This window comes from Pseudopodoces humilis, chromosome 9, assembly GCF_049639895.1.
Source record: "Pseudopodoces humilis isolate 2021_Gansu_Grassland_sample_001 chromosome 9, ASM4963989v1, whole genome shotgun sequence".
Taxonomy (NCBI): Eukaryota; Metazoa; Chordata; class Aves; order Passeriformes; family Paridae; genus Pseudopodoces; species Pseudopodoces humilis.
In genome coordinates, this window is record NC_142208.1 from 2,593,543 (window position 1) to 2,616,605 (window position 23,063).

At 53.7% G+C, this 23,063-nt stretch overlaps 2 protein-coding genes across 5 annotated transcripts; one reads left to right on the top strand and one right to left on the bottom strand.

Moving 5' to 3' along the window:
* Positions 1 to 1,126: 1,126 nt before the first annotated feature.
* Positions 1,127 to 18,414, top strand: DNAJB12 (DnaJ heat shock protein family (Hsp40) member B12). Of its 4 annotated transcripts, none has more exons than XM_014261656.2 (9): positions 1,127 to 1,280; positions 5,199 to 5,373; positions 6,276 to 6,421; positions 9,187 to 9,372; positions 10,758 to 10,837; positions 11,437 to 11,546; positions 14,218 to 14,390; positions 15,238 to 15,370; positions 16,410 to 18,414. In XM_014261656.2, exons 1-8 carry the CDS (start codon positions 1,148 to 1,150, stop codon positions 15,357 to 15,359), a joined length of 1,125 nt encoding a protein of 374 aa, XP_014117131.1. In that variant the 5' UTR covers positions 1,127 to 1,147; the 3' UTR covers positions 15,360 to 15,370; positions 16,410 to 18,414. The 4 variants fall into 4 exon arrangements, with proteins under 4 accessions (XP_014117131.1, XP_014117130.1, XP_005533165.1 ...); XM_014261655.2 differs by having other exon boundaries at positions 16,507 to 18,414; XM_005533108.3 differs by having other exon boundaries at positions 15,238 to 18,414.
* A 2,397-nt stretch (positions 18,415 to 20,811) lies between these two features.
* On the bottom strand, positions 20,812 to 22,218 carry DDIT4 (DNA damage inducible transcript 4). Its single transcript, XM_005533121.3, has 2 exons — positions 22,081 to 22,218; positions 20,812 to 21,911 (listed from the first exon to the last, which is right to left on the bottom strand). Exons 1-2 carry the CDS (start codon positions 22,175 to 22,177, stop codon positions 21,430 to 21,432), a joined length of 579 nt encoding a protein of 192 aa, XP_005533178.1. The 5' UTR covers positions 22,178 to 22,218; the 3' UTR covers positions 20,812 to 21,429.
* Positions 22,219 to 23,063: the final 845 nt, after the last annotated feature.

The window sequence follows — 23,063 nt, forward strand, 5'->3', positions numbered from 1 at the left end:
AAACTCCATGACTTTACAGAGCTGGAAAGACAAAGGGGATAAATCACTCCTGGAATACTTTCCTTCCTGCACAGAAGGACATGGAACTGCTGGGGAGAGCCCAGAGGAAGCCACAAAGATGAGCAGGGGGACGGAGCAGTCCTGCTGTGAGGAAAGGCTGGGAGAATTGGGATTGTTCAGCCTGGAGAGAAACTCCAGGGTGACCTAATTGTGGCCTTCCAGTGCCTGAGGAGGTGACAAGAAACATGGGGAGGGAATATTGACAAGGGCTTCGAGTGCCAGGACAAAAGGGGAAATGGTTTCAAACTGCCAGAGGGCAGGGATAGATGGGATATTGGGCAGGAATTGTTCCCTAGGAGGGTGGGAGGGCCCTGGCACAGGGTGCCCAGAGCAGCTGTGGCTGCCCCTGGATGCCTGCAAGTGTCTAAGGCCAGGCTGGACAGGGCTTGGAGCAGCCTGGGATAGTGGAAGGTGTCCCTGCCCATGTCAAGGGTGGGACTGGATGGGCTTTAAGGTCCCTTCCCACCCAAACCATTGTAGGATTCCGTGGTTCATACAGGAATATTGATCCTGATCACTCCAGCTAGAGTCATCTTCCTCTCCTCCCTCATTGCCCAGGCACAGCTCCTTTGGGATGGTTTGGGTGTGGGTCACACACGTCACACCCCACAGACCAAGGTGGGAGTGCAGGTTTGACCCTTCCTGGCGGCAGCCGTTCTTCCCTCTCTCCTGCCTGCTCCCCACGGCCAGCCTCCAGGGATGTGTCACCTGAATTCTCTCGTTTGGATGAAGGTTCTTCCCGCCATCCCTGGTGCGACTGAATGTGAAACAGCCCCGAGCAGCCTCATCCCTCTTTAGCGTCTCCTTCAGGGCAGAGTCCCCGCAGCCAGGACCTGTTCCAAAGGCAGGAAACTCGATAAGGAGGAGAGAGAATTCCTGAAGGGGTTAATCCTTCCCAACCCCCTCCGAGAGCAGGGTCCGCAGCTGCCCTTTGGCGTCTCTCCCCCCAAAATCTGCTCCCTCCCTGCGCCTTCCCTGCTCCCCAAAAATCCTCCATCGGCCCCGCCCGCCTGAGGGCAGTGTCCTGTGACGTCATCACTCTGCGCCCGGCCCCGCCTCTCCGCCCCCCCGCCCGGCCACCGCCGCCATGGAGTCGAACCGGGACGAGGCGGAGCGGTGCATTGGTATCGCGCTGGCCGCCGCCAAGGCCAACCAGCCCGACAAGGCCCGCCGCTTCCTGGAGAAGGCGCAGCGCCTGTACCCCTCGCAGCGGGTCCGCGGTGAGCACCGAGCCGGGGGCGCGGCGGGGGGCCCGGGGGAGCGCGGCCTGCGCGGACGCCGCCGGGCCTGACCTCTCACCCTCACCGCGCCTGCGCAGTGCGCGCGGGGCGCGCCGGGAAAGCGAGTTCCTCGGGGGTCCCGGGGGTGTCCCGGGTGCTCGGGCTGCGGTACCGCCTGGGACCGGGTACCGATGGGCTGCGATCGGTGCCGTCTGCTCACGGCTTCTATCTTCAGCGGGGACTCCCAGTGAGGAGGGGCCCGGGAAGGGACGGGGGAGCGGCTCCGCGCTGCTGTGGGACCCCTGAGCCGCGGGCACAACACCCGCTGCTGGTGGAGCAGCGCTGAGGGGAGGGAAGGAGCTTGTCAAGGCCAGTGAGAAGTTCTCGGGGGGCTGCGAAAAGCCCTTCTCCTCCTCTTGTTCCTCTTTTCCTATTCCTCGTATTCCTTTTCTCCTTTTCCTATTACACTCCTCCTATTCCTCGTGTACCTCCTCTTCATCTCCTTCTTATAGTCCTCCTTTCCCACTTTTATTCCTCCATTTCTATTCCTGCTCTTCTTTTCCCTCTCCTATTCCTTCCCTCCTGTTTCTGTCCCTCTCCTCCTGTTCCTTTCCTCCTCCCGTTCCTCTCCTCTTCCTGTTTTTCTCCTCCTCTTATTTCTGTTCCTCTCCTCCTCCCATTCCTCCCCTCCCTCTCCTTTTCCTCTCCTCCCCGTTCCTGCATTCCCCCTCGTATTCCTTCTCTCCTCCTATTCCTTCTCCTCTTCATCTCTTCCTCTTATTTATCCTCTCCTCCTCATCCTTCCTCCTTTCCTTCTCTTGTTCCTCCTCCCATTCCTTCTCTCCTCTTCCTGTTCCTTCTGTTTTCATCGTATTCCTCCTCTCCCCCTCCTGTTCCCCCTGTTTGCAGACAGACAGGCTGTGGCTGGGATCACACTCTCACATGTGTAACAAAATAATCCTCCTTGAAGACAGATTTATGTTCGTTTTCGTAATTTCCTGAATGCTTTAATTAATATGGGAAGTGGTTTGTGAAAGCAGCCAAACACAGTTCTTTCCCTGCGTGTTCTTACATTGCAGAATATTATGCAAAGGAAAAAAAAAAAAAATTTTTTTTTTTTTTTTTTTCCCACTTTGACCTTGTCTGTGTTTGGATTCTTTGGCTGAGCTTTGCATTTTGGCTGTCCCAAGGCTTCCTGTAATCCTCTTTTTGGTTGCACCAGGCCTCTTCCCGCTCCCTCAAACACAGCGTGTTGTACGTGTGGTGTGGTTTTCCTCCCCTCCCTTTCCTCTGGAATTTATACTTTGGAGAAATTCCTGGGAAGGAAAAGTGACTTTTGGAGGAAAGCAGAGGCCGGCGGGGGGCAGCAGGGCTGGTTAATGTTAAACAACACAACGTGCTAATCTGTGGCCAGACCCAACCAAGTTTCTCATCCAAGGAGCCTTTGCTCGATGTCCTGCTGGGTCTGGAGTTGGGAAACACTGCCAGAGATCCCACGGTGGTCACTGAGGAGCTCCTGGGAAATCTCTTCCCCAGGAGTCACCCGGGGTTTGGCAACACTCAGCGACGTGGCCCTTGTGCAGCCGATGCTGCAAACCCTGACCCTGGCTGGGCTTTTTGGGATCAGAGAAGGGTTTTGCAAGGGGATTGCAGCAAAAATCTCCTGTGTCAGGGCACGTTGGCAGAGGCAGTCACACGCTGGTCAGAAATACGGGAGCAGGGGAAAATTTATTGGAAGTTGGGCAAACACTGGTTAATAATGGAGGAAAAGTGCTCCATGGCACGTGCTGGGGAGGAACTGAGTTGGCAGAACTGAAGCCTAATTCTGCACTCTCTGCTTCAGTAATCCCTGAATTTGTGCTGTGCTGGGGCTACACAGAGGATGCAAAAGCAACAGGTTTGGGGCTGTAGAGCAAAATGGGATTGACCTATTGTGGCCATCTGTGGATTTCTGTGGTTGGGTTTGGGAAATACACTTTGGGCAGCAGGGGAGGGGGCATTCTGTCCCTGTGCTCAGGTGAGACCCCACCTGCAGAGCTGCCCCATCCCTGGGGCCCAGCACAGGAGGGACCTGGAGCTGCTGGAGAGAGTCCAGAGGAGGCCATGGAGTTGCTGAGGGGACTGGAGCACCTCTCCCTTTGGAGCCAGGCTGGGAGAGCTGGGGCTGCTCAGCCTGGAGAATGGAAGGTTCTGTGGAGACCTCACTGCTCCTTCCAGGGCTGAAGGCGGTACAAGAAAATTTAAGAGAGATTTTATCAGGAACCAGAGTGGCAGGACAAGGGGCAATGGGAAGGAATTGTTCCCTGTGAGGGTGGGCAGGCCCTGGCACAGGGTGCCCAGAGAAGCTGTGGCTGCCCCTGGATCCCTGGAAGTATCCAAGGCCAGGTTGGACTTTGGGGCTTGGAGCCATAGTGAAAGGCTGCCCCATGGCAGGAGGTGAAGCTGGATGGGCTTTGAGATCTCTTCCAACCTGAACTGTTCTAAGATCAAAATCTCCTGGTAAGCTGTAGGGAACTAAGCCCAAAGCAGCAGGATGTGGGGAAGGTGGGTGAACCTTGTGAGGTTAAATTTAAAATCACCCGGCAGATTGCTCCAGGTTTGGAAGAAGCAAAACCGAAGGCTATCATTCAGTGAACACTGAAGCATTGGGAATATGAGGGAGGGAAGAATTTACTTTTCTAAAATAAATTATTTTTAAATTTGTGAAGCCTCCAACCCAAAAGCTCATCCAGTGGGTTACTGCTCCTTAGCCCACTGTCCTTTTCATCCCTCATCCTCTATTGGCTTTTGGATTACCAAGTGGATTTTTCTGCCCCCTCCAAGTGCTGGGGCCAGATAGGATATCTTGGCTCATCTCTTGGCCTGCAAGAGTTGTTTGCACTTGCCTAAAGAAGGTGATACCCCATAGTGCAAGGTCTGTAGTGTGCAATCCATGGGAGAAGGTGGAAGGTCCTTCCCAGTTCTAGGCTCTGGATAAAGGACTGCAAGCTCAGGATACTGGGGCCTGTGTAAATGTCCTTGGCTGGGTTTCACTGTGGCATGTGTGCCTGTTCTTCTTAATGGGGGTGAAGAAATCAGTCTGATGCTTGGTTTGAAAAGCAGTTTTAAAAGATGGTGCTATGCAGCTGCCAGGGAAATGCATGGTGGAAAGATGCTTGGAGTCTCCCTCCATTGTGTCACCTGGGTGCTTAGGCCAGGCCTGGATGTTTTTCCCCTCTTGGCTGGAGAGGATGGAAGACAGTGCCTGAGCCTTGCAAGGAGGAAAAGAAAAGGGCAGGTGAATTTATGCACACCAGGAGAGGGAAGATGGTTTTCACAGCTGCTCCAAATCCGTAGGTAGCGACAGGAGAACAAAGCGCCCCTGTGACTCGTGTGAAGAGCTGGCAGCCAGCAGTGCTGCAGCTCTGTCCCCAAAAGAGGAGTGTCCCCGTGGGATTGGCAGCCCACAGAATTATTTTCTAAGCTCTCTAAAGATATGGCATCGTCACATCACTTCCCCAGCACTGTAGGCTCTCAAAGGCAGGAGATAAAGAAGAATGATACGCTTTATAATGTGCTAGAGGACAAATTTGGACATGCTTTGCTGTCAAGGAGAGATGGAAGGGGAAAAAAGGACAGGGATACACTGCTTTACTGATCTGCTGTGGCTCCTGGGCTGTCTGTCTGGGTGGTTCTGGGGTTTTTATGGATGTTGTGTGTGTTGGGAGAAGAACATCTTCAGGAGTAGCCCTCATGCCTGGCTGAAAAGCAAGAGGAGCTGAAAGATTGCATGGGAGGAAAGGTGAGGGTCTTCCTGGGGAAGGATGGGGGGGTCTTGGGAAGGTGACAGAGATGAAGAGGAGTCTCTTCATGGGAGAGCTGGAAGGGCAGGCTGAGCTTGGTGCTTTCTTCTTTATATTTTTGTTTCTCTCCTTTCAGTTCTGCTCGAGTCACTCAGCAAGAGCGAGCAGTCAGCCAATGGCCAATCCCAGTCCAGGGAATCCACAAACCCTCAGTTCAGGAAAATGAGCGGCGACTTCCCATCGGCCAACGGAGAGGCTGGGGGGGAGGCCCCCAAGGGCTACACTCAAGACCAGCTGGATGCAGTGAAGAGGTCTGTGCACAGCTCTCAGGGGCATTTGTTTGACTTTATCACGTGGTGTACCTGTCTGCTTTTCACAGTATTTTAAAGATTTCAGCTTTGAACCGTATGGAATAGTGTTAAGAACATGCCCAGGAGGATTTATAGCTCCAGTCGCCCTGGCAGGCAGCTGGGTTGGGTCTGCTCGTTTTCCAAACCCTGTTTCAAGCTTCCCTTTATTCCTTTCTCCCATTTGCCCATCCTGGAAGCTGAAGGACTTAACTGCAGGTGCAGTCACTTGGTAAACTTTGTTTAAGGTTATGGGCACGGCCTGAATTGTGCAAGAGCCGCTCCAAGGGCCTTGCAGGAATGTTTGCTACGTCATCCACTTTTCCAAAAACCCAGCCTGCCGGATTCTGTCTCATCACGTGAGAAGCAGAAGCCTTGGCTGGGCTGAGTGTGCCCAGGAAGAACAGGGCTGCACACCCTGGGCTGCTCCCTCCTTCCTTCTCTGCAATTCAGCTGATGCAAGTTTTAGATCTGGGAATTAGCTGAGGAGAGAGTGAGGTGGGGAAAGGACAATATCCTTCAGGTGCTGTAGTCCTTCCCAAACAGCCTCCAGCACGTGCACATGATGAATGTGAAGTTTATTTGCCAATCACATTCCTGTGTGGGTCTGAGGAGGGGCCCTTCCACCTCCACTGGCCCAACTCGTTCTGTGCTGGTCCTGCCGGCACAGCCGGAGTGAGTCGGTGAAAACAACTGGGTCACCCTGTGAGGAGCAGGGGCTGAGTAATCCAGAGATTCCCTGAGCAACATCCATCCAAATGATGCTGCCTGAAAAGTCTCTGAGCTGACAAGTATTCGAGACAAAGAGTCTCAAATTTTCACTCCTGGAGCTCAGGGTCTCTGTTTGCTGCCCTCTCCCTTGGCAGGGTAAAGCAGTGCAAAGATTACTACGAAATTCTGGGAGTCAGCAGAGAATCTTCTGATGAGGATCTGAAAAAGGCCTACAGGAAACTGGCACTGAAGTTCCACCCGGACAAGAATCACGCACCGGGGGCCACGGAGGCCTTCAAAGGTAAAGCCAGCTCCAGATTTGTGGTTTGTCCCCAACTCTCACTGAGCTGGGCTTGTGAGAATCCTTAAAAAAAACCCCACGAGTCAAGCAGAGTGAAATGAAGGTGCTCTTTGTGAAGCTGTCTCACTTCAGGGCTGGTCATGTCATGACCAAAGTATGAGCTTAAAATAATAAACACAGGTTGGCACGGGTAGGATTCACCTCTATTTGCTGGGTGAGGAAAAGCCTTCCTTCTCTTTCTCCCAGCAGCCTGTGTGTTTCTCCAACCTCCTGCCATGCTGCTCAGGAGGGAATTCTGTCAGGATTAACCCAGTTAACTTGTGCAGCACCAGAGGTGGATGCAGGGTTCACAAACCCCTCAGGAGAAACATTCCAGGAAACACCCGACCATTCGTGGATAGAAATCCCAAGTGGAAGTTTCTAGGGTCAAACTGAAGCAGCCACACAAGTGAGCCCAGCCAGAACTCAGAAAAGGAGCTCTAGTTCTGCAGCAAAGAGAATTCTCAGAGCCTCTCTATAAATGCAGCAGGGGTGTTTCCTGGGTAATAAGAGTAAGATACCTTGAAATTGGAGTTATTTTCCAAGAGAGATGCTATTGCTTGGAACATATAATCCCATTTTCCCCTGAAAGTTGTGGAAGTTTGATTATTGTCATTGAGCTAAACACAGAACTCCTGAGTGCCAGTCATACAGCACTGGTTTGGAAGCCATTTAAATAGTCTGATTTTGGCCACTTTTTAGAAAGAAATCCTTTACTCGAGACAGTGCTGAGGCTCTGGCACAGGCTGCCCAGAGAAGATGTGGTTGCCCCATCCCTGGAAGTTTTCTAGACCAGGTTGGACAGGACTTGGAGCAACCTGGGGTATTGGAAGGTGTTCCTGTCCATGGCAGGGGCTGGAGCCAGAGGGTCTTTATGGCACCTTTCACCCAAAAGCAGCCTGATAGTGGGAGTGAAATGCATGAGAGCTTTGCTGGAGCAGGGAGCAGTGCTGGCCTGATGTGGGTGTTCTGGTACAGTATTCAGGTGAGCTCCTCACAGACGCAAATTCAGCAGTAAAAGTCTTAGGTAAGGTTTGTTCAAGCCTTTTAAGTCTTAAATCCTTCCCTGATAAGTGTTAGCAAATAGTGACTGACCCCCAGCTACTTGGGAGAGCCTGTGCTGGTGTGGGGGGCAGATGAAAGAGCATCTGCACACAGGTATCAGCTCTGTCTGTGCAGAGCTGCTGCTCCACAGCTCATCCTTGCATCCCTCAGTGGCCAAAGGCAGGTTTCCTCACCTATAATCTTGAATAATGATGTTTGCCCAAGGCTTTGGCAGGAGTTCCGTGCCAGAAGTGGAGCGTTAAGCAAAGTGCCCTTTATCCCCCTCTGCGGGGTTATCTCCTCCAGGCCTTGCCTCCATGGCTTCCTGTCCTTCAGCCCCTGAGCTGAAGTCCACCTGTTTGGTTCCAGAGGGTGAAGGGGGAAACGTGCCCTGCTGTGAGGATATGAGTTAATTTTTCTTTACGTTGATGTATTAGCTGAAGTCTTGGCATTCGCCTTCCCGGTGACTGCTGATAAGGTGCTGCGTCTTGTGCTGAGCCCGTGTCTCAGTTTACAGTTCCAGCTGGCTGCAGGCTGTCTCATGGCAGATCTGCATCACTACCTGTCTGCTCTTGGAAAAAGCCTTGAGCCTTGGCTACTTGGAGCTAAAAAAATGAGGCATTTCTTGGGCTTTGTCAGCACAAAGTCAGTGAACAAACCCTGCACCGCTCTGTTGTCATTGCTTCCTTTGTTCTTTCCAGCTGTGTGGTCGACACTCTCTGAGTCAGTCCTTGTCCACCAGCTTCCCTGCCTGGCTCTAGAAATGTTTGCTCTGGGTGCACTAATTATAACCAAGAAGGAGGAGTGTATTGACATTACATCCTCTGCCCTCCAAATCTCCACTCGGAGAAGAAACCATACACCTCCATCTGACCATGGGGAAAATGTTGAATCTTAGAGCTGATCTCCTCCAGAAGGGCCCATTATCCCCCTTTTCCCCCTTTTCCATCCCTTCTGCCCCTGCTTTTTACACACCAGGCAGCCACTGCCATGGGCATTTTGGGTCCTTGCGACGCGGGGAGGCCTGGGCTGGGTTGGTACAGAGAGCAGAGGGAAGCTGGAATGTGTGGAGGGGTGAGTTCAGGAATAGGAAGGTGACAGGCAGACATGTTGGGAAAAGGGCTCAAACTCCTGAGGCTGGAAGGAGAGGGACCCAGAGACCTGTCAGGGGTTTAGTTCCAGCCTCACAGGCACTGATTAACAGTCCTTGTAATTATGCACTTTGCATGTGGCATCTGGAGGTACTGAAACTCATAGCTGATGGATGCAACTTCTGGCTAATGTTTCCTTAGCAGCTTTTATGGAAAGTTTTAAAGTCTCTTTCAGGGATTAAATTCTTTGCAGTTCTGGTTTTAGGCTCTGACACTGAGTTCCCTTAATGCCACTTTTGAATGAAATTTCCCTCCACAGCTGCCTACAGCTGAAGGGTTTCTCTGAGGACACTCACCAAATCTTTATCAGTCATATCATAACATCTTGATTTGAATTAATTAAGGAATTTTTCACTGACTGTGGTTTCCTCCTGCCTGGATTTGCCCAAGACTTGGTACCTGTTGCAGAGACACGGATCTTTGCAACAGAAGGCCAAGAGCTGAGACTCTTGGTTTGCAGGATGAGAAAGGCAAATCCTGGCAGTTTGTGGGAGAAAGGAGCTAACTGCTTCCTCGTTGTCCTTGCCGCAGCCATCGGGAACGCGTACGCGGTGCTGAGCAACCCGGAGAAGAGGAAGCAGTACGACCAGTTCGGAGACGAGAAACTCAACCCCGCCCGCCACGGACACAGCCACGCCGACTTCCACCGCGGCTTCGAGGCCGACATCTCCCCTGAGGACCTCTTCAACATGTTCTTCGGGGGTGGTTTTCCTTCTAGTAAGCACCTTCAGTCTTCAAATCTTCATTTCTTGTGGCATCCTTTTGGCATTGGAAAGGCGCAGTTGGGGTTTATTGGGCTGTGCAAGGGTTGTTGGGCTTGCTGAGGGGGAGTTCTCCTTCACATGTGGCCTAAACACCTCGAGTTTCTTAAATTGTTCATCTTTGGAGAGCTCAGCAACCATCAGAGCTGCACTTCTTCCCAGCCTCAGGTGTTTGTTTGCATGCTGGCAACATCAGCTGCTGTTAGGTTGGGTTGAATGCTTGAAGAAAAAGTGATCTGTTTTAAGGGTCGTTGTGTATATAATCCTGGTTTTGAGGAAGGCTTTTCTGCCTGGTGGTTTTGAAATTTAAATCTTCTTATCAGAGCAAACTGTGGTAACACCTGGGCCTTGTTCTTGATCTCTGTCTGCTCCACCACGCAGCTGGAACGGGTTCTCCAAGATCAGTGGCCACTTCCTTCTCTCCCCTGTGTTCCATAAAACAAAAAAAGGAAAATAATATTTCTACAGCATAATTTAGACCTTGTGAATTGAAAAATAAATCTGTGTCCTGTCTGTCCACGGTGCTGATCATGGCTTGGGGAGCAGGAAAGAATCTGTTCCTTTACTTGCACAAAAGACACAGATTCCATGTCAGGAGAAGGGTATTTCAGGAGACTCCTTTGCATTTGTTCCAGTCATATCTGACTGGAAGTGGACACAGGGCTTTTTGACCTCTGTGGACCAACTTGAAAAAAATAATTTGGTTTCAGTTAAGAAAATTCAGTCTGGTAGCTCTTTCCTGACTGCAATCTAAGCACTAACACCCCAACACCGATGACTCAAAGGCATCTGGAAGCCTTTTGCAGCATTTGTGCTCTGCCTGGCAGAGAGGCCAAGCTGCTCCTGCAAAAACAGCATGTTGCTATTTTAGCTCAGCCTCTTTTTCCCTTTCCTCACTGTCCCAAGAGAATTGAGGGCTGGTGTCTCAGCCTGGCTCCCTTTGCAGCTGTAGCTTTGACATTTAAAACAAGACATGGAAGAGCTTTGTTTGCAGGGTGGGGAAAACCCCAGAATTATTTCTGTTTGTAACTGGTTGTCATTTATCCCATCAGAAAGGAGAAGGCCTGTGCAAGGTATTCTCTCTCTGTAGCTCACCCTGCTTTGGGCAGGAGGTTGAACCTCCTGAGGTCACTTCCAAGCTGAGTTTTCATACGATCCTGCAAAATCTTGCAGAAGCAACTCTGTGCCCAACTCTGCACTCAAAGCACCTTAGGAATACTCCTGTTTCAGCCTGTAAGCAGGTGACACAGATCATGGCCACCTTTTGTGGCCCCTCCCTGGGCAGCCAGCAGCACCCTCCACACTGTGACTTTGGAATAAAGAGTTTTCTTCTTCCTTCAGGTAATGTTCACGTGTACAGCAATGGCAGGATGAGATACACCTACCACCAGAGGCAGGACAGGCGGGAGCACCAGGGGGACGTAAGTGGAAAACGCACTGGGATCCGGGAGGCTGGATCACTGGGAGCTGGTTCCTGTGGCTGGCTTGTCCAACAGTCCTGCTTGTTGCCACCCCCTCCAACAGAAAGCTGGAGTCAGGGTTATGGCTTTTGTCTGGGCAGAGCAAATTTTATTGTAAAAAAAATAAACAAGAATTTCCTGAATATTTTTTTTTCTTAAGCTTAAAGGTGGAACTGAAGGGAGCTCAAGAGATGAGGGAGAGGGGGAATTACCTTCATCCATCCAGCACTGAAAAGGGGAGAAGGCCAGCCATAAAACCAGTCCTGCTCACTAGTTTGCTCTAGAAATACAAACTGGCATGAGGCCTTTGGAATTCCCCTCTCAAGGCTCCCCCTGGCAGTCCCCTCTGCCCATTGTCACATCCAGAGAAGGGCCAGGGGGTTTGGACCTTTGGAGTCACACTGTCCTGTGGGCTGCTGGGTTCTTCCTCCCAGCTGTTTTGGGTGAAAAGCAGGAGAGAGGAGGTTGTGTTGGAACACAGGGAGGGAGGGAGAGCAATGCCATGGGATCCTTGTCCGGCTGTATGGGTAGCACTCCACTGTGTGTTTCTGTTCCCTCAGGGTGGCCTGGGGCTGTTTGTCCAGCTGATGCCCATCCTCATCCTGATCATCGTGTCTGCTCTCAGCCAGATGATGGTCTCCAGCCCACCCTACAGTTTGAGCCACAGGCTGTTAGTACCCATTCCTCTAAAACTTATCCACATGGGGAAGGGGCGGCTCCGGAGGGGTGTGGTTGGGGCAGGGATCTTGCCTCCGTTCTTCCTGGCTTTCTTTGGGTTTGGTTGTTTTTTTTTTTTTGCTTTATCTCCTGACCCCATTGCTCCTGCTGCCAGTGAAGTCTTCGTGGTTCTCAAACAGGTGTGAGACACAAGGTGCAGGGAAAGTTGGAGGGTGCTCATTTCCCTTAATGGAGAGAGTTCCTTGTCAGGGACATCCTGCAGTCCATACCCACAGCTGTGTCTGTCGTGGAAAGGGACAGACAAAATGGTTTGGGGAGGCTGAAGCCCAGTACCAAAATCCCATTTGGAACAAATTGAGGTGTAGAGTTAGAGTGTGAAAAACAAAAGCCATGCTCTCCATGAAAGCCTTAGTACAACACAGCAGAGGAAGAGGATAAGGACTAAAAGACACTCCCAGAGAAACCCCCTGTTTCTGAACTCCCATCTTGCCATGAAGTAGCTTTGGCCAGACATTCAGGATGTGAAAGTGAAACTGCTGTGTTCTAGATCCCGTGGAAATGCCCCCATCTGCTCCCTCCAGTGACTAATGAAATGTGTCCTTATTCTTAGTCACTTTGCAGTGCTAACAAAGAGTGGGAAAACAGGCTTGATTTCTGTCTGCTTGCATCATTCTTGGCAAAAGCTTAATGCATGTTCAGCGTGAGTTCTTTATGTGCTTTTAGAGAGGGCAGACCTGGTTGCAGCTTGGGCTTCCTGCCTGTTTTCACAGGTAGCAGTGTTTGCCATTGATCATAGAATCCCAGAAGGCTTTGGATTAGAAGGGACCTTAAAATTACCTTGTTCCACCCCCCTGCTGTGGCCATGGACACCTCCCACTAGACCAGGTTGTTCCAAGCCCCATCTAACCTGGCCTTGAACAATTCCAGGGGAGGGGCATGATGTTAAATACTATAAAACCCAGCTTAGCTCTCAGACTCAGAGTGAGGACTTTGACATTGGTGCTTGGGACCAAAAGATGTGATGGTTTTGTCACAGTTAAGGGTCATTCTGAGAGGGTGAGGGGTGTTGAGCTGTGATTTCCACAGCTGGTATTAGCATTGTAAAACTAAGCATTGTACACGTACACCAGTTTGGTTTGTACTGGTGAAGAGTTTGTGGGGTGAGAAGACACCAAAGGGAGGACAGCATTTAAGTGGGCAGGGATTTGCTTCCAACCTTGCCAGCTGCCAAAGGAGGCCATTCCTGAGCCCCAGATGTTTCTCTGCTGCTCTGTTCCCTGTGCTGTCCCTGTCTCTGCATGTTCAGGTAGCAGCAAGCAACCTGGTTTCCAAGCCTGGATTTGGACAGGGGTGGCAAATGAGCTCGTCCAGTCCTCCTCCAGCCTTCCCGAGCAGCCAGGGTGTTTGAGCTGGAATGAGGCATTGCAGTGCCGGCAGGAGGAGCTGCTGGATCACTGACTGCCAGCTCCTCTGCCAGGAGGGAAGGGAAAGCTGTGCCTGAGCTCAGCTCAGCTTTGAACCCAGAGATTTAAATGCCACTTCTCCGTAGTGAAGCTGTCACTGAGGAGGGCAGAGTCCTAAAGAACCACTGTTACCTTTGTAAATCTCTTCCAGAAAGGATCTTCCTGCTGGAAGAGCTGCCTGGCTGTGGGCCTGATTGTTACTGTTCAGTAACAGTTCATGGAATTGGCCTGACTTAATTGCATGTCTGACTGCAGGTGACAGGTTTCTTGTGCCCTGATTTTCACGCTTCACACCCCTGCCATTCCCAGTCCTTCTCCTGTGAGGGCACGCTCTGTAGTCCATCCAGGAGAGGAGTATGAACTTCGGGAGTGCTCAGGGCTCTGTCTGGCCAGGGAAAATAGTGAGCTTGGCTTTTTCCAGGCTGCACCTCTGTCTTGAGAAATCCCAGCAGATTTGTGCTCCCATTCAGTCCATTCAGCTATCCAGCACTGAAACGTGCAGGAGTCTTGGGATCCCACCTGTAAACTCTGATAACAGACTGAAAGGTGAGCTGGATGAGTTAATGTTTATACCTGGCTCAAGAATCAGGCTGACTTTCCATGCAGCAGCAGCAGCAGCTGGTATTTATTACGGGGAACTTTGGGCACGTCTCCAGGTGGAGCAGTTCCTGGCAGATCCAGCATTTGGGCCCAGCTCCTGTGTTACAGCTCACACACACACCCTAGGGAGGATCTCTAGGTTTGCTGGGGTGTCAGGGGAAGCAAGAGCAGGGCTTTGTCTGAAATGCAAATCCACAGGGACAGGGGAGGAAGATATTTCCTTCTGGAAAGTGTTGATGCAGGCTGGGGCACGGAGCAGGTCCCACTTTGCGCGTGGAGGGAATCACAGATTCAATAATTTAATGAAAATTCCAGGGAACGTTTTATTTTACGTGGGTTTAGGCCCTGGGCAGTGTGTCTTGGAGCTGTGTGTGTGTGTTTACAACTCTGCCCACCTTGCTGGAGGCCTGGCAGCTTCTCTCTCCCAGTGTTGGTGGTTGATTTCCAGCAGAAATGCTGCTCCCTCCCAAGCCTCCATTCCGGTGGCTGGTTAGGGCTGAGGGATGTTTCCCGCCCTTTGGAATCACATCACCTGAACTGGGGGCTTTGCTGCACCCTTGAAACCCGTCCTGCACTGTTGTGCTCTTGTCCCTGCACCAGGTCTGTGGGTCACACACACAGGAGGGTCACAGAGCACTTGAAAGTCCCCTACTACGTGTCCGAGAGCTTTGCCGAGGAGTACACGGGCACGAACCTGAAGAACATCGAGCGGAGCGTGGAGGACGATTACATAGCAAACCTTCGGAATAACTGCTGGAGAGAGAAGCAGCAGAGTGAGTAGTGAGGGGGCAGGAGCTGCTCCGTGGGGTGGCTTTGGAAAGGCCTTTGAGGACTAAGCTGTGCTAAAGTTATACTTTAGCATGGTGCCAGCACATTTCCTGTGTTGTTGGCTTTGGTTTTTTTTCAGTCTATGACTTCACGACAGGCCCGGTATGTGGGGGGTTTTTGTTTTGTTTTGCTTTTTAATGCTGCTGCAGAACTGGTCAGACAAGAGCTGTGCCCTGCCATGTCAGCAGGATACCTCTGATTTCCAGTGGAGGGGGAAGGCAGAACCTCTGGGATCTCTGATAGCCCTGGGTAATATTTCAGTTGGTCGAGGACGGTGTTGGGAAGTCTGCTGCCCGTGGTGTCACGCGTCCCACATCCCAGCCCTGCTCCGGGGGCTGTGGGGGCTGCCCAGGCAGGTGATCCAGCCAAATATCCTGGTGGCAGAGGGTCCAAGAGCGAGTCCAGGGGCAACCTGTGTGCTCAGGCTGCTGTGATGGTCACGGCTGTGGGAGCTGTGGCTGGGATGGGATTTCAGCTCTGGAATGTCAGAGGGGCTGTGATCCCTGGGTGGTGCCAAAGCACGGAGCCCTGCTGTGGTAAGCCTTGTGTGGGCTGCCCATGCACCTCCCGGCACCGGAGACGGGTTCCCTTGGCTTTTCCCGGGATGGATGAGCTGTCAGCGGCTCTTACGCCCATCCTGTCCTGAAGGGCGCGGGGCATTTCCTCATCCTTTACTTCACCTTGGACGACTGGAGGTGCCTCCTGTTCCCAGCAGAGCCGTGGGGGGAGCAGGGCCTGGCCGGGGAGGCTCTTGCAGAGGGCATTCCTGACGCTGGGCTTTTCCCTTTGCAGAGGAAGGCTTGTTGTACCGGGCACGCTACTTCGGGGACTCGGAGCTGTACCAGCGGGCACAGAAGATGGGCACCCCCAGCTGTAGCAGACTGTCAGACGTCCAGGCCTCCATGCACGGATAGTCCCAGCCCAAGTACGAGCCGGGAGCGGGGAACCCGTAGTGCTTTTATCACTGAAATCCCTGATTGAGACACAGACCTCCAGGAGTCTCCTCGGGGTGCACACGCCCAGGCCTCCCCTCCGACGAGCGCGCCCTCGTTAATCAGGAATCGATTGGGTTTAGTTTGCATGTCGGCACCCTCGGCTCTCTGCGGGCTCCCTGTTTTCTCTGGCCTCTAGGAGCAGGGCAGAATCCCTTGGTGAGGTTGGAAGTTTCTTACATGCTGTGGCACTCAGCCCCCACATTTTAATGAAGCCTTGGTTTTGGTTGCTTTGTTGCCTGTTTTACTGGGAAAGCTGTTATCCCTGGCACGTGAAGCAACATGGTGACAGGGAATGGAGTCCCACCCAACAGATGTTCCCATCTCCTGTTGTTTTCCCCTTCAAGGAGAGCAAAGCAAATGTTCCCAGCAGGTTGTAGAAGTGACTTACTGTGTTAAACTGGCAATCAAAGTAAAAGCAGCTGGGGGAGGGGGTGGATCTGGAAGATTTGGGGGTTGGAGAGCTTGGATTAAGGAGAGCCCGGATAACACATGTGAGACCGGATGTGCTGGGAGAGCTGCACCAAAATAATGGGGAAAAAATGGCCACAGGCTTTGGAGTCCTTTTTCTGCATAAATTTTTGGGCTGATTTCGCCTACCAGGTACTGCTGGGCTGGCTGTGAAATGTGCAGATCCCACTACCCCAAAATTACCTGAACACGGGATTTCTATGGAAAAACTCCTGGGTGAAGCTTATACCAGGTGTTGTGTGGAGACCATTTCGGCTCACAGAGACTCCTTGAGGACATTGGCCATTAAGCTGCTTGATTTGCAATTTTGGGGGTTGTTTTCCTCAGCATCTGAAAGTGTGGCCTTTAAAGCAAATCCTTGGGGGCCCATTGGGCTTTTTTTTTTTTTTGGATCTGTTCTTATCTTGATCCTCCCCCTCTCTGGTTTGTATGACTTCGCCTCTTCTGGTGTTAATTACCTGCTTTTCTTTAATTCCCTCCCTGCACCTGTGGTCTGGAAAGAGCCTGGAAAAGCTGCTGCCTGTGCTGTGGGGTGGGGAAGGAAGGGGGAAGTCACAGATTGTCCGGAGAGTGACACCGCTGCTGCTTTTGTTCCCAGAGCGTTGAAATGCCTGAAGACTTTCGGGGAAGTCGCTGAGCTGAGGTGACAGACTGACTTTGCTATTCAAAAAGAATCAAACCTTATCTTAAAAACAGAATTGGAGAATTAGCAACGCACAACTGCCCCTCTTTCTTCTCTCTGCCTCTCTCTGAAGATCGCAGGCAGCGCTTGGGACAGGAAATCCAGCTCTCCGTCTTCCTCCTCCCCTTCCAACACCCAGGATCCCACAAGGATCCCACAAGGATCCCACAAGGATCCCACAGCCCCTGGAACAGACACACAGAATGAAAAATAACCCAAACTAACTGCAGTGAAGCAGAAGGAGACCCTTCCCCGCTGCCAACGGAGAGACAAGTGGGACGATTTGTTGACGAAAGAAAACACTAAAGAAAAAGCAAAGAAAATATAATCTATTTAGCATTAATTTATAGCTGTATATATGTTGTACTTTTAAACTATGCAGGGGTTGGATGATTAAATTATTTTGGTTTCTGCCCTTTTTGGGGAGCAGGGCAGCGAGGGAGCCTCTTCCCAGGGCGTCTCTCTCCGCAGCACTTTCCTGCCTGGAGAACAGGAATCCCTTTGCCGTGCTTTGCTCCCGGGAGGACGTTCTGCGGACGGGGACATCCATACACCTGCCCTTGGGGTTTTGATCAAATCCCAAAAGATTCCAAAAGTGCAGGGGGTCACAGGGAGCCCGTCCAGAGCCGTGGATTCGCAGCGTTGGCAGAAGCCGCGGGGTCAGCTGAGCGCCGGCGTCGCGCTCGGGACGGGGAGGATTGTCCTGGATGGATTTTGCTCGTCAGTCTTTGGTTAATTTGTGCACGTAACTCCTTTTTCTGCCGAGTCCGCTCGAATTCTGCCTGGTAATCAGCGGAGAGAGGGCTTTCCATCGGCCTCACCCTTTGTTGGGAGGTTTTGTGCCTGTCCCAGGCTGGGGTTCCTCACCCACCGGCGCTCCCGGGTGCAGCCTGGCCCTGGCCTTCACACCCCGCCTCGTGTTTCCCGGAGGACGCCTGGAAAATGCCACAAATCCTGGAAAATACCGCAAATCCATTAGGAGCAAAGCGTTCCGTTGATTCTGTTGGAAGAAGTTCTGCTGGGGGAGATCAGGGGGTGTCTGATCTGCCCTCTGCTCCCCCTCCCACCACGGGCAGGACCGGTGTGAGGCTGCTCCAGGTGAGGAGCCATCTCTCGGGAGCAAAGCCAGCACGAGCAGAGCCACCTCCCATGGAATAAACTGGATTATTTTCATTTTTATCTTTTTTTTATTTTTTTTTTTTTTTCTGCTCTGCAGCTCATTTGTGTCTAAAGACATTTCCAGTGAAAACCATCCCCTGGCACGGTCAGGGGAGTGAGCTGGGAGCACGGCAGCTCCCGGGTGGGCTGGCAGAGATGGTTTTATCCCGTTGTCCTTAGGAACCCACGCGCTCTGTCTCAGCTGTTTATTTACTTAGTGAAATCTCAGCCTCCCCTTGGCTGCAAGCCCTCTTATCCCACAGCCACCATGGCTTGGACCTGATTTTAAGGGGTTTTTATTCTTTTTTTTTCTTTTTTTTTTTTTTTTTATTTTTTTTTATTTTTTAATCTTTCCTCCACCTTGGGAAGAAATTGGGTGGAAGTTTGAGGATTGGAAATGGCGCTCAATAGAGGCACAGGGATGATGGGGACGGGGTTAAACCAAAATCCTGCTCACAGAAGGAGCTGGATGTGTTGCCCAAGGGCATTCCCTGCCCGGAGCCTGCCCACCAAAACCTTCAGGTTATTTTTCCTGGTCGATACTCACGGATCATAAGGAGGGAGAAGGCGTCGATCCCAGTGGATGCTCACAGAGGCTGTATCTCTCGATTTAGAGTTAATTATACAATTGTACATCTATAAATAAATGTTTATAATGTGAAAGGCTCCGGCTGGGTTGGTGTCCTGTGGATCCCTGCTCCAGCCAGCTCCTCTTCTGCTGGGATGTTCCCAGAAGGGCCCTTCTCCCATCCCACTAGCCCCACATCCTCTGGCTGAGCTCTTTTGGGGGATTATTCTCATCCTCAGGATGGCACCAGCCTGGCAGCGTTATCCTGGCATTGGAAGGTGCCCTTGGGACACGATCAGGTGGGCAGGGAGTGCCTTGTTTTGGGGATGGATTTGGGATGGGTCTCTTTTCCTCACATCCCCCTGCCTGGGGCAGGATGAGGCTTTGGCAGGCTGGACCCCTCTGACACCTCCCTCTTCCTCCCCAGGCCCATGCACCAAAGTGCTGGAAGCTTTGGGTGGGAATTTCCCCCTTTTCCTTTTTTTTTTCTCCCTTCTCTCAGAGGACAAGGGTGGGAATTTCTCCCCTTTCCCTTTTTTTCCCCTCCTCTCAGAGGCCCAGGGTCACATCCCTGCCATTTCCCCTCTGGCAGTGAGTCAGCCCTGCCAGCACAGGGCACATCCACAGCCCAGGTTTTGGGGTGGTTTTACTGCATTTTGGGTCATTCCCAGCCTGGAGCAATGGGAGACACTCTGGAATTTCTGGGTGTGCTGGTCCCTGCCCACTCACCAAAGGTGTGGGTGGTTTGAGCTGCCCATTAGCTCGTTAGCCCAAGGTTTTAATTGGAGCGTCTGCCAAAGGCAGGGAGGCATCAAAGGAAGGCAGGAGCTCCAGAGCATCCTCTTCTGGCAGGTAGGGAGCCAAGGGGACCCCTCTTCCCCCCATCATTATTTTTGGTAGCAAAAACATGAGGGTTTAGCGTTATCCTGGCATTTAAATCCTCATTTGCCCTATTGCTGCTGATGCCCCCAGAAATCTCCCTTTCCTCTGCTGGCACCTGGGATCCCTGGGCTGATGCTGGTGCCACAAATAGCTCCATTGACTCTTCCCAGGTCCCAAAATATCCCTTTGCCTGACCCCCTGCCCTGGGAGACATTTGATCCAGCCTCGCTGGAAGCTTCTGCACCTTCCAGGGACCTTGAGACACCCCCAAATTTCTCATGGAAAGGCCATTTTGCTATAAATAAAAGCAGTTTCACCTTCACAGCTGGGGCTGTGACTGGGGCGTTCCAGGGGCATGGGGAAGGTTCTGGTGGGGTTTTTATTGGCGTGATTAATTTTTTAAAAAATGGGATACGGAGCCAATCGCCTTCCCTGAGAGTGGCTGGTGGGGGATGAGCGGGGGTCAGGCTGGCAGCACAGACAGGGCCACCCCCTTAGGAGCTCAGTATATAAAAATCCACGTCTTTCTGGAGCTATAAATACCACTCCCAGACTGAGGATGCCTCAGCAGGGCTGAGGGCACAGCCCCAGCTGAGCTGCTGCCGTAAATCTCCTGCTGCGCCCTGGGATCAACGCGTCGCTGCCACCCTGGCCAAGGAACTCGGGTTTTGGAGCTCCCTTTCCACCCCTCTCAGTCCTTCCAGGGATGGGTTTGTGCTGGATGACCCCACAGGGGATGCCCCTCATGTGAAAGGGGGGTGCTGTAGCATGTGATCCTTTGAGAAACGCTCCAGACCCCAAAATTTGAGGGGAAATCCCTCCTCTGTGCACAATGTGTGTGTGTAAAGGTGAATCTCCAGCACTGCTTGTTGCCCTGACTGCTCCAAGCTGGTATTTACACCAGGGAGCAGTCTCTGCTCCCAACACTCCAGTTATGGGTCATTTGTGTCAGAAAGCAAGGTTTTTTGTGGTGAAAATTCTCATCAAAAAGTCACTGTTTGTCTGTCCACAGGGGTATTAAAAAATTATAATAATAATAAAGAAATCAAACAACCCAAGGCCGAGCCAGAGCAAGCTCGCATGTGAATGGAAATGGTTTTTCAGGCTGGTTTTATCCCCCCACACCTTCCACGGGCTCCTCGTTTGCCAAGCAGCTCAATTATCCTTGAGTGAAAGCCTCTTCCCCCAGGCTTCTAATTACAGGTTTGGGTAATTGGCCTCAGCGTCGCAGAGTGTGTTTGGGGCTGGGGTGTGCTTCCCCCCCCAGCAGCTGTGACCCTCCTCCTGCTCGGTCCCACTTCGAGCCCGTTCTCCTGGGTTTCTGCCCAAATTCCCCACCCTGGCTGGGTGTTGGGGGCTCCTCGCTGGCCATGAGCGAGCCCGGGGCTGGCTCGGGGGATCCTGACTCAGCCCCCCTGAGTCACAGCCCCGTGGCTCCCATTAGGAGTGGGCGCAATGGGATTCCCCCCCATTCCCAAAAAACATCCAGCTCCCACCGCCGGGGCTGCCCTGCCAGGGAAAGGCTTCCCGAGGGTGCCCAGCAGGGAATTCTCAAAGCAGTGGTTGCATCATCCCCCTCCCCCGAGCAGAGGTGACAACAGGGAGACGGCGGGTTATCATCAATCAAGACAAAGTTTTATTAGAAAAGTAAAAAAAACCCACCCGACACGATTGCATAGGAATTCTCGCACTTGAACATCAAGTGAGTGTAAAACTGTAACCAACGAAGTGCCCCCAGCGTGGCAGGGCCAGGGGTCCTGCCCTCCGGCCCCTCCGACGCCCCTCTCCCACCACTCTCGTGATCAAGGACACAATTCCAGACCCCGGCAGCCGGCGCTGGGCTTTGCCTTTCATCCAGACGCCCCCTCCCACTGAGACCCCATTGATTACAATCCTGGTTTACAAAAAAAAAAAAAAAAACCCATGATTGATCTGCCATCAGGAGACCAGCACCCCTCCAGCAGCCCCGCTGCCGCCTCCGGGAGCGCGGTCGCCGGGATCATCCCGCAATCATCGACGGCGTGAAGCGACCTCCGCTCCCGGCTCCCGGCTGCTCCACGCCAGGGACATCCCGGCACGGGCAGGTCCCCGCGGGGACCTCGGCCTGCCCGAACTACTTCCACCTACAGCCCTACTCCAGCCTAACCTAAACTACAGCGGCTGCCAGGGGCCGCCACGCTCTGCCCGGCTCTTCCAAAGCACTTGGGAAGTGGCTCCTCCGGCCCGGCCCATCAGCACTCCTCGATGAGCAGCTGCTCGGAGCTGTACAGCTTCTTCTTCATCACCCTGAAGCCCGTGCTCAGCTTCAGCGGCGCGAAGGCCGGCCCCGAGGCGAAGAGTCCCTGGATCTTGGGCCAGAGGCGGGAGTCCAGCCGGAGCACCAGGGTGAGCTGGAAGGTGGGCACCACGCCGGGGTCGGCGGCGATGTGCCCCACGTCGTGGCAGGCCTTGCCGTGCTCCACGCACAGGTCCAGGAGAGCCCCGCGCAGCCCGCAGGGTTCGCTGCACGCCAGGCGCAGCAGCTCCGTCCGCACCTGCTCCTGCAGCTGGGCCGGCATCAGGAGCCGGGAGCAGCGCTTGGCGCCCAGCGGGGCCCGGCCCAGCGCGGCCTGCACCACGTCCAGCAGGTTGGCGCACAGCAGCTCGTCCTCGGGGTCGTGCAGGAGCTCCAGGTCCATGTCCGGCAGGGAGACCCCCTCGGCGTACTCGGCATCTGCGGAGGAGACAGAGGCAGGTCAGCGCCGGGGGTCCCATGGGTGCGGGAGATACCGATCCCGGGTTTTGGGGATGTTAACAGGGGCTTGGCGCAGCACCACCGCCACCTCCTCCCGCCCAGGGGACCCCTCATCCATCTTCCAGCCCTTGAGGGGACTCGCACTCACCTCCTTCCGAGCCGGAGGCGCTGCCCAGAGACTCGCAGTCGGAGGTCTCCAGGCGGCCCCGCTCGCCGCCCGCCAGCCGCTCCCACAGCCCGGGCATGGATCTGGATACGGGAGAACACGCACGGCCCCGGCTCCGCCGCTGCTCTGCCCGCACCACCCGCGCCCCACCCTTATATAGGCACGGCACGGCGGGCCACGCCCCTCTCCCCGCGTCCGCCAATGGGAGCGCGGGGCACGTCCGCGGCGTCTCTCCTGCCCGGTGACAGCGGTGAGGCCACGCCCCCTCCCCGGGCCGCGCCCCCTCCCGCTCAGGCCGCGGCCCCGGGCGCTGCAAACGGGACCCGGGGTTGCGTCAGGGCCGGGCCGGGCTCCGGGGAGCCCCGCACCCCCCGGGCACCGACAGCACCCCCGGACACCCCCCCCCAGCACCCGGGATCACCCCCGTACCCCCGGGACCAGCGCACCGCTCGGGCACACGCGTCACGGTCCGGTGGGGAAGGGGACACCCGCCGTGTCCCCGCACCCTCCCTGCGCCGGGAAACCAGTGAGGGTTCCCTGAGGATTAGAGCTTGATCCGGGGGCTGTTTGCGTGCTGGCACCGGCACTGCCGGCTCCTGCTGCCCCGCTCCAGGGACGAACCAAAGCGGGAGCCCACTCTCCGCGATGCCGGTGTCCCGTTCGCCGGCCTTGTCCCGGTTCCTTCACCGGGAAGGGATGGTGGAGTGAAAGTCGTGGATGACCAAGGGGTGCGGGGCAGGGCACGGACAGGCTGGGATGGGGTTTTGCTCAGTGCCAGGCTGGGGGTTACATCCCTCTGCTTCCCCTGGTGTTCCCTAAAAGCGGGACGGGACACGGGCGAGCCCCCCGGCCCTGGCAGCGCGTCCCCCGCCGGTCCCCGCGGACGTGACCTTCCCAAAGGCAGAGCCTGAGGAGCGCAAGGAGCCCAACTGCAGATAAAGGGCTTTGTTTATCCTCCCGCTGCG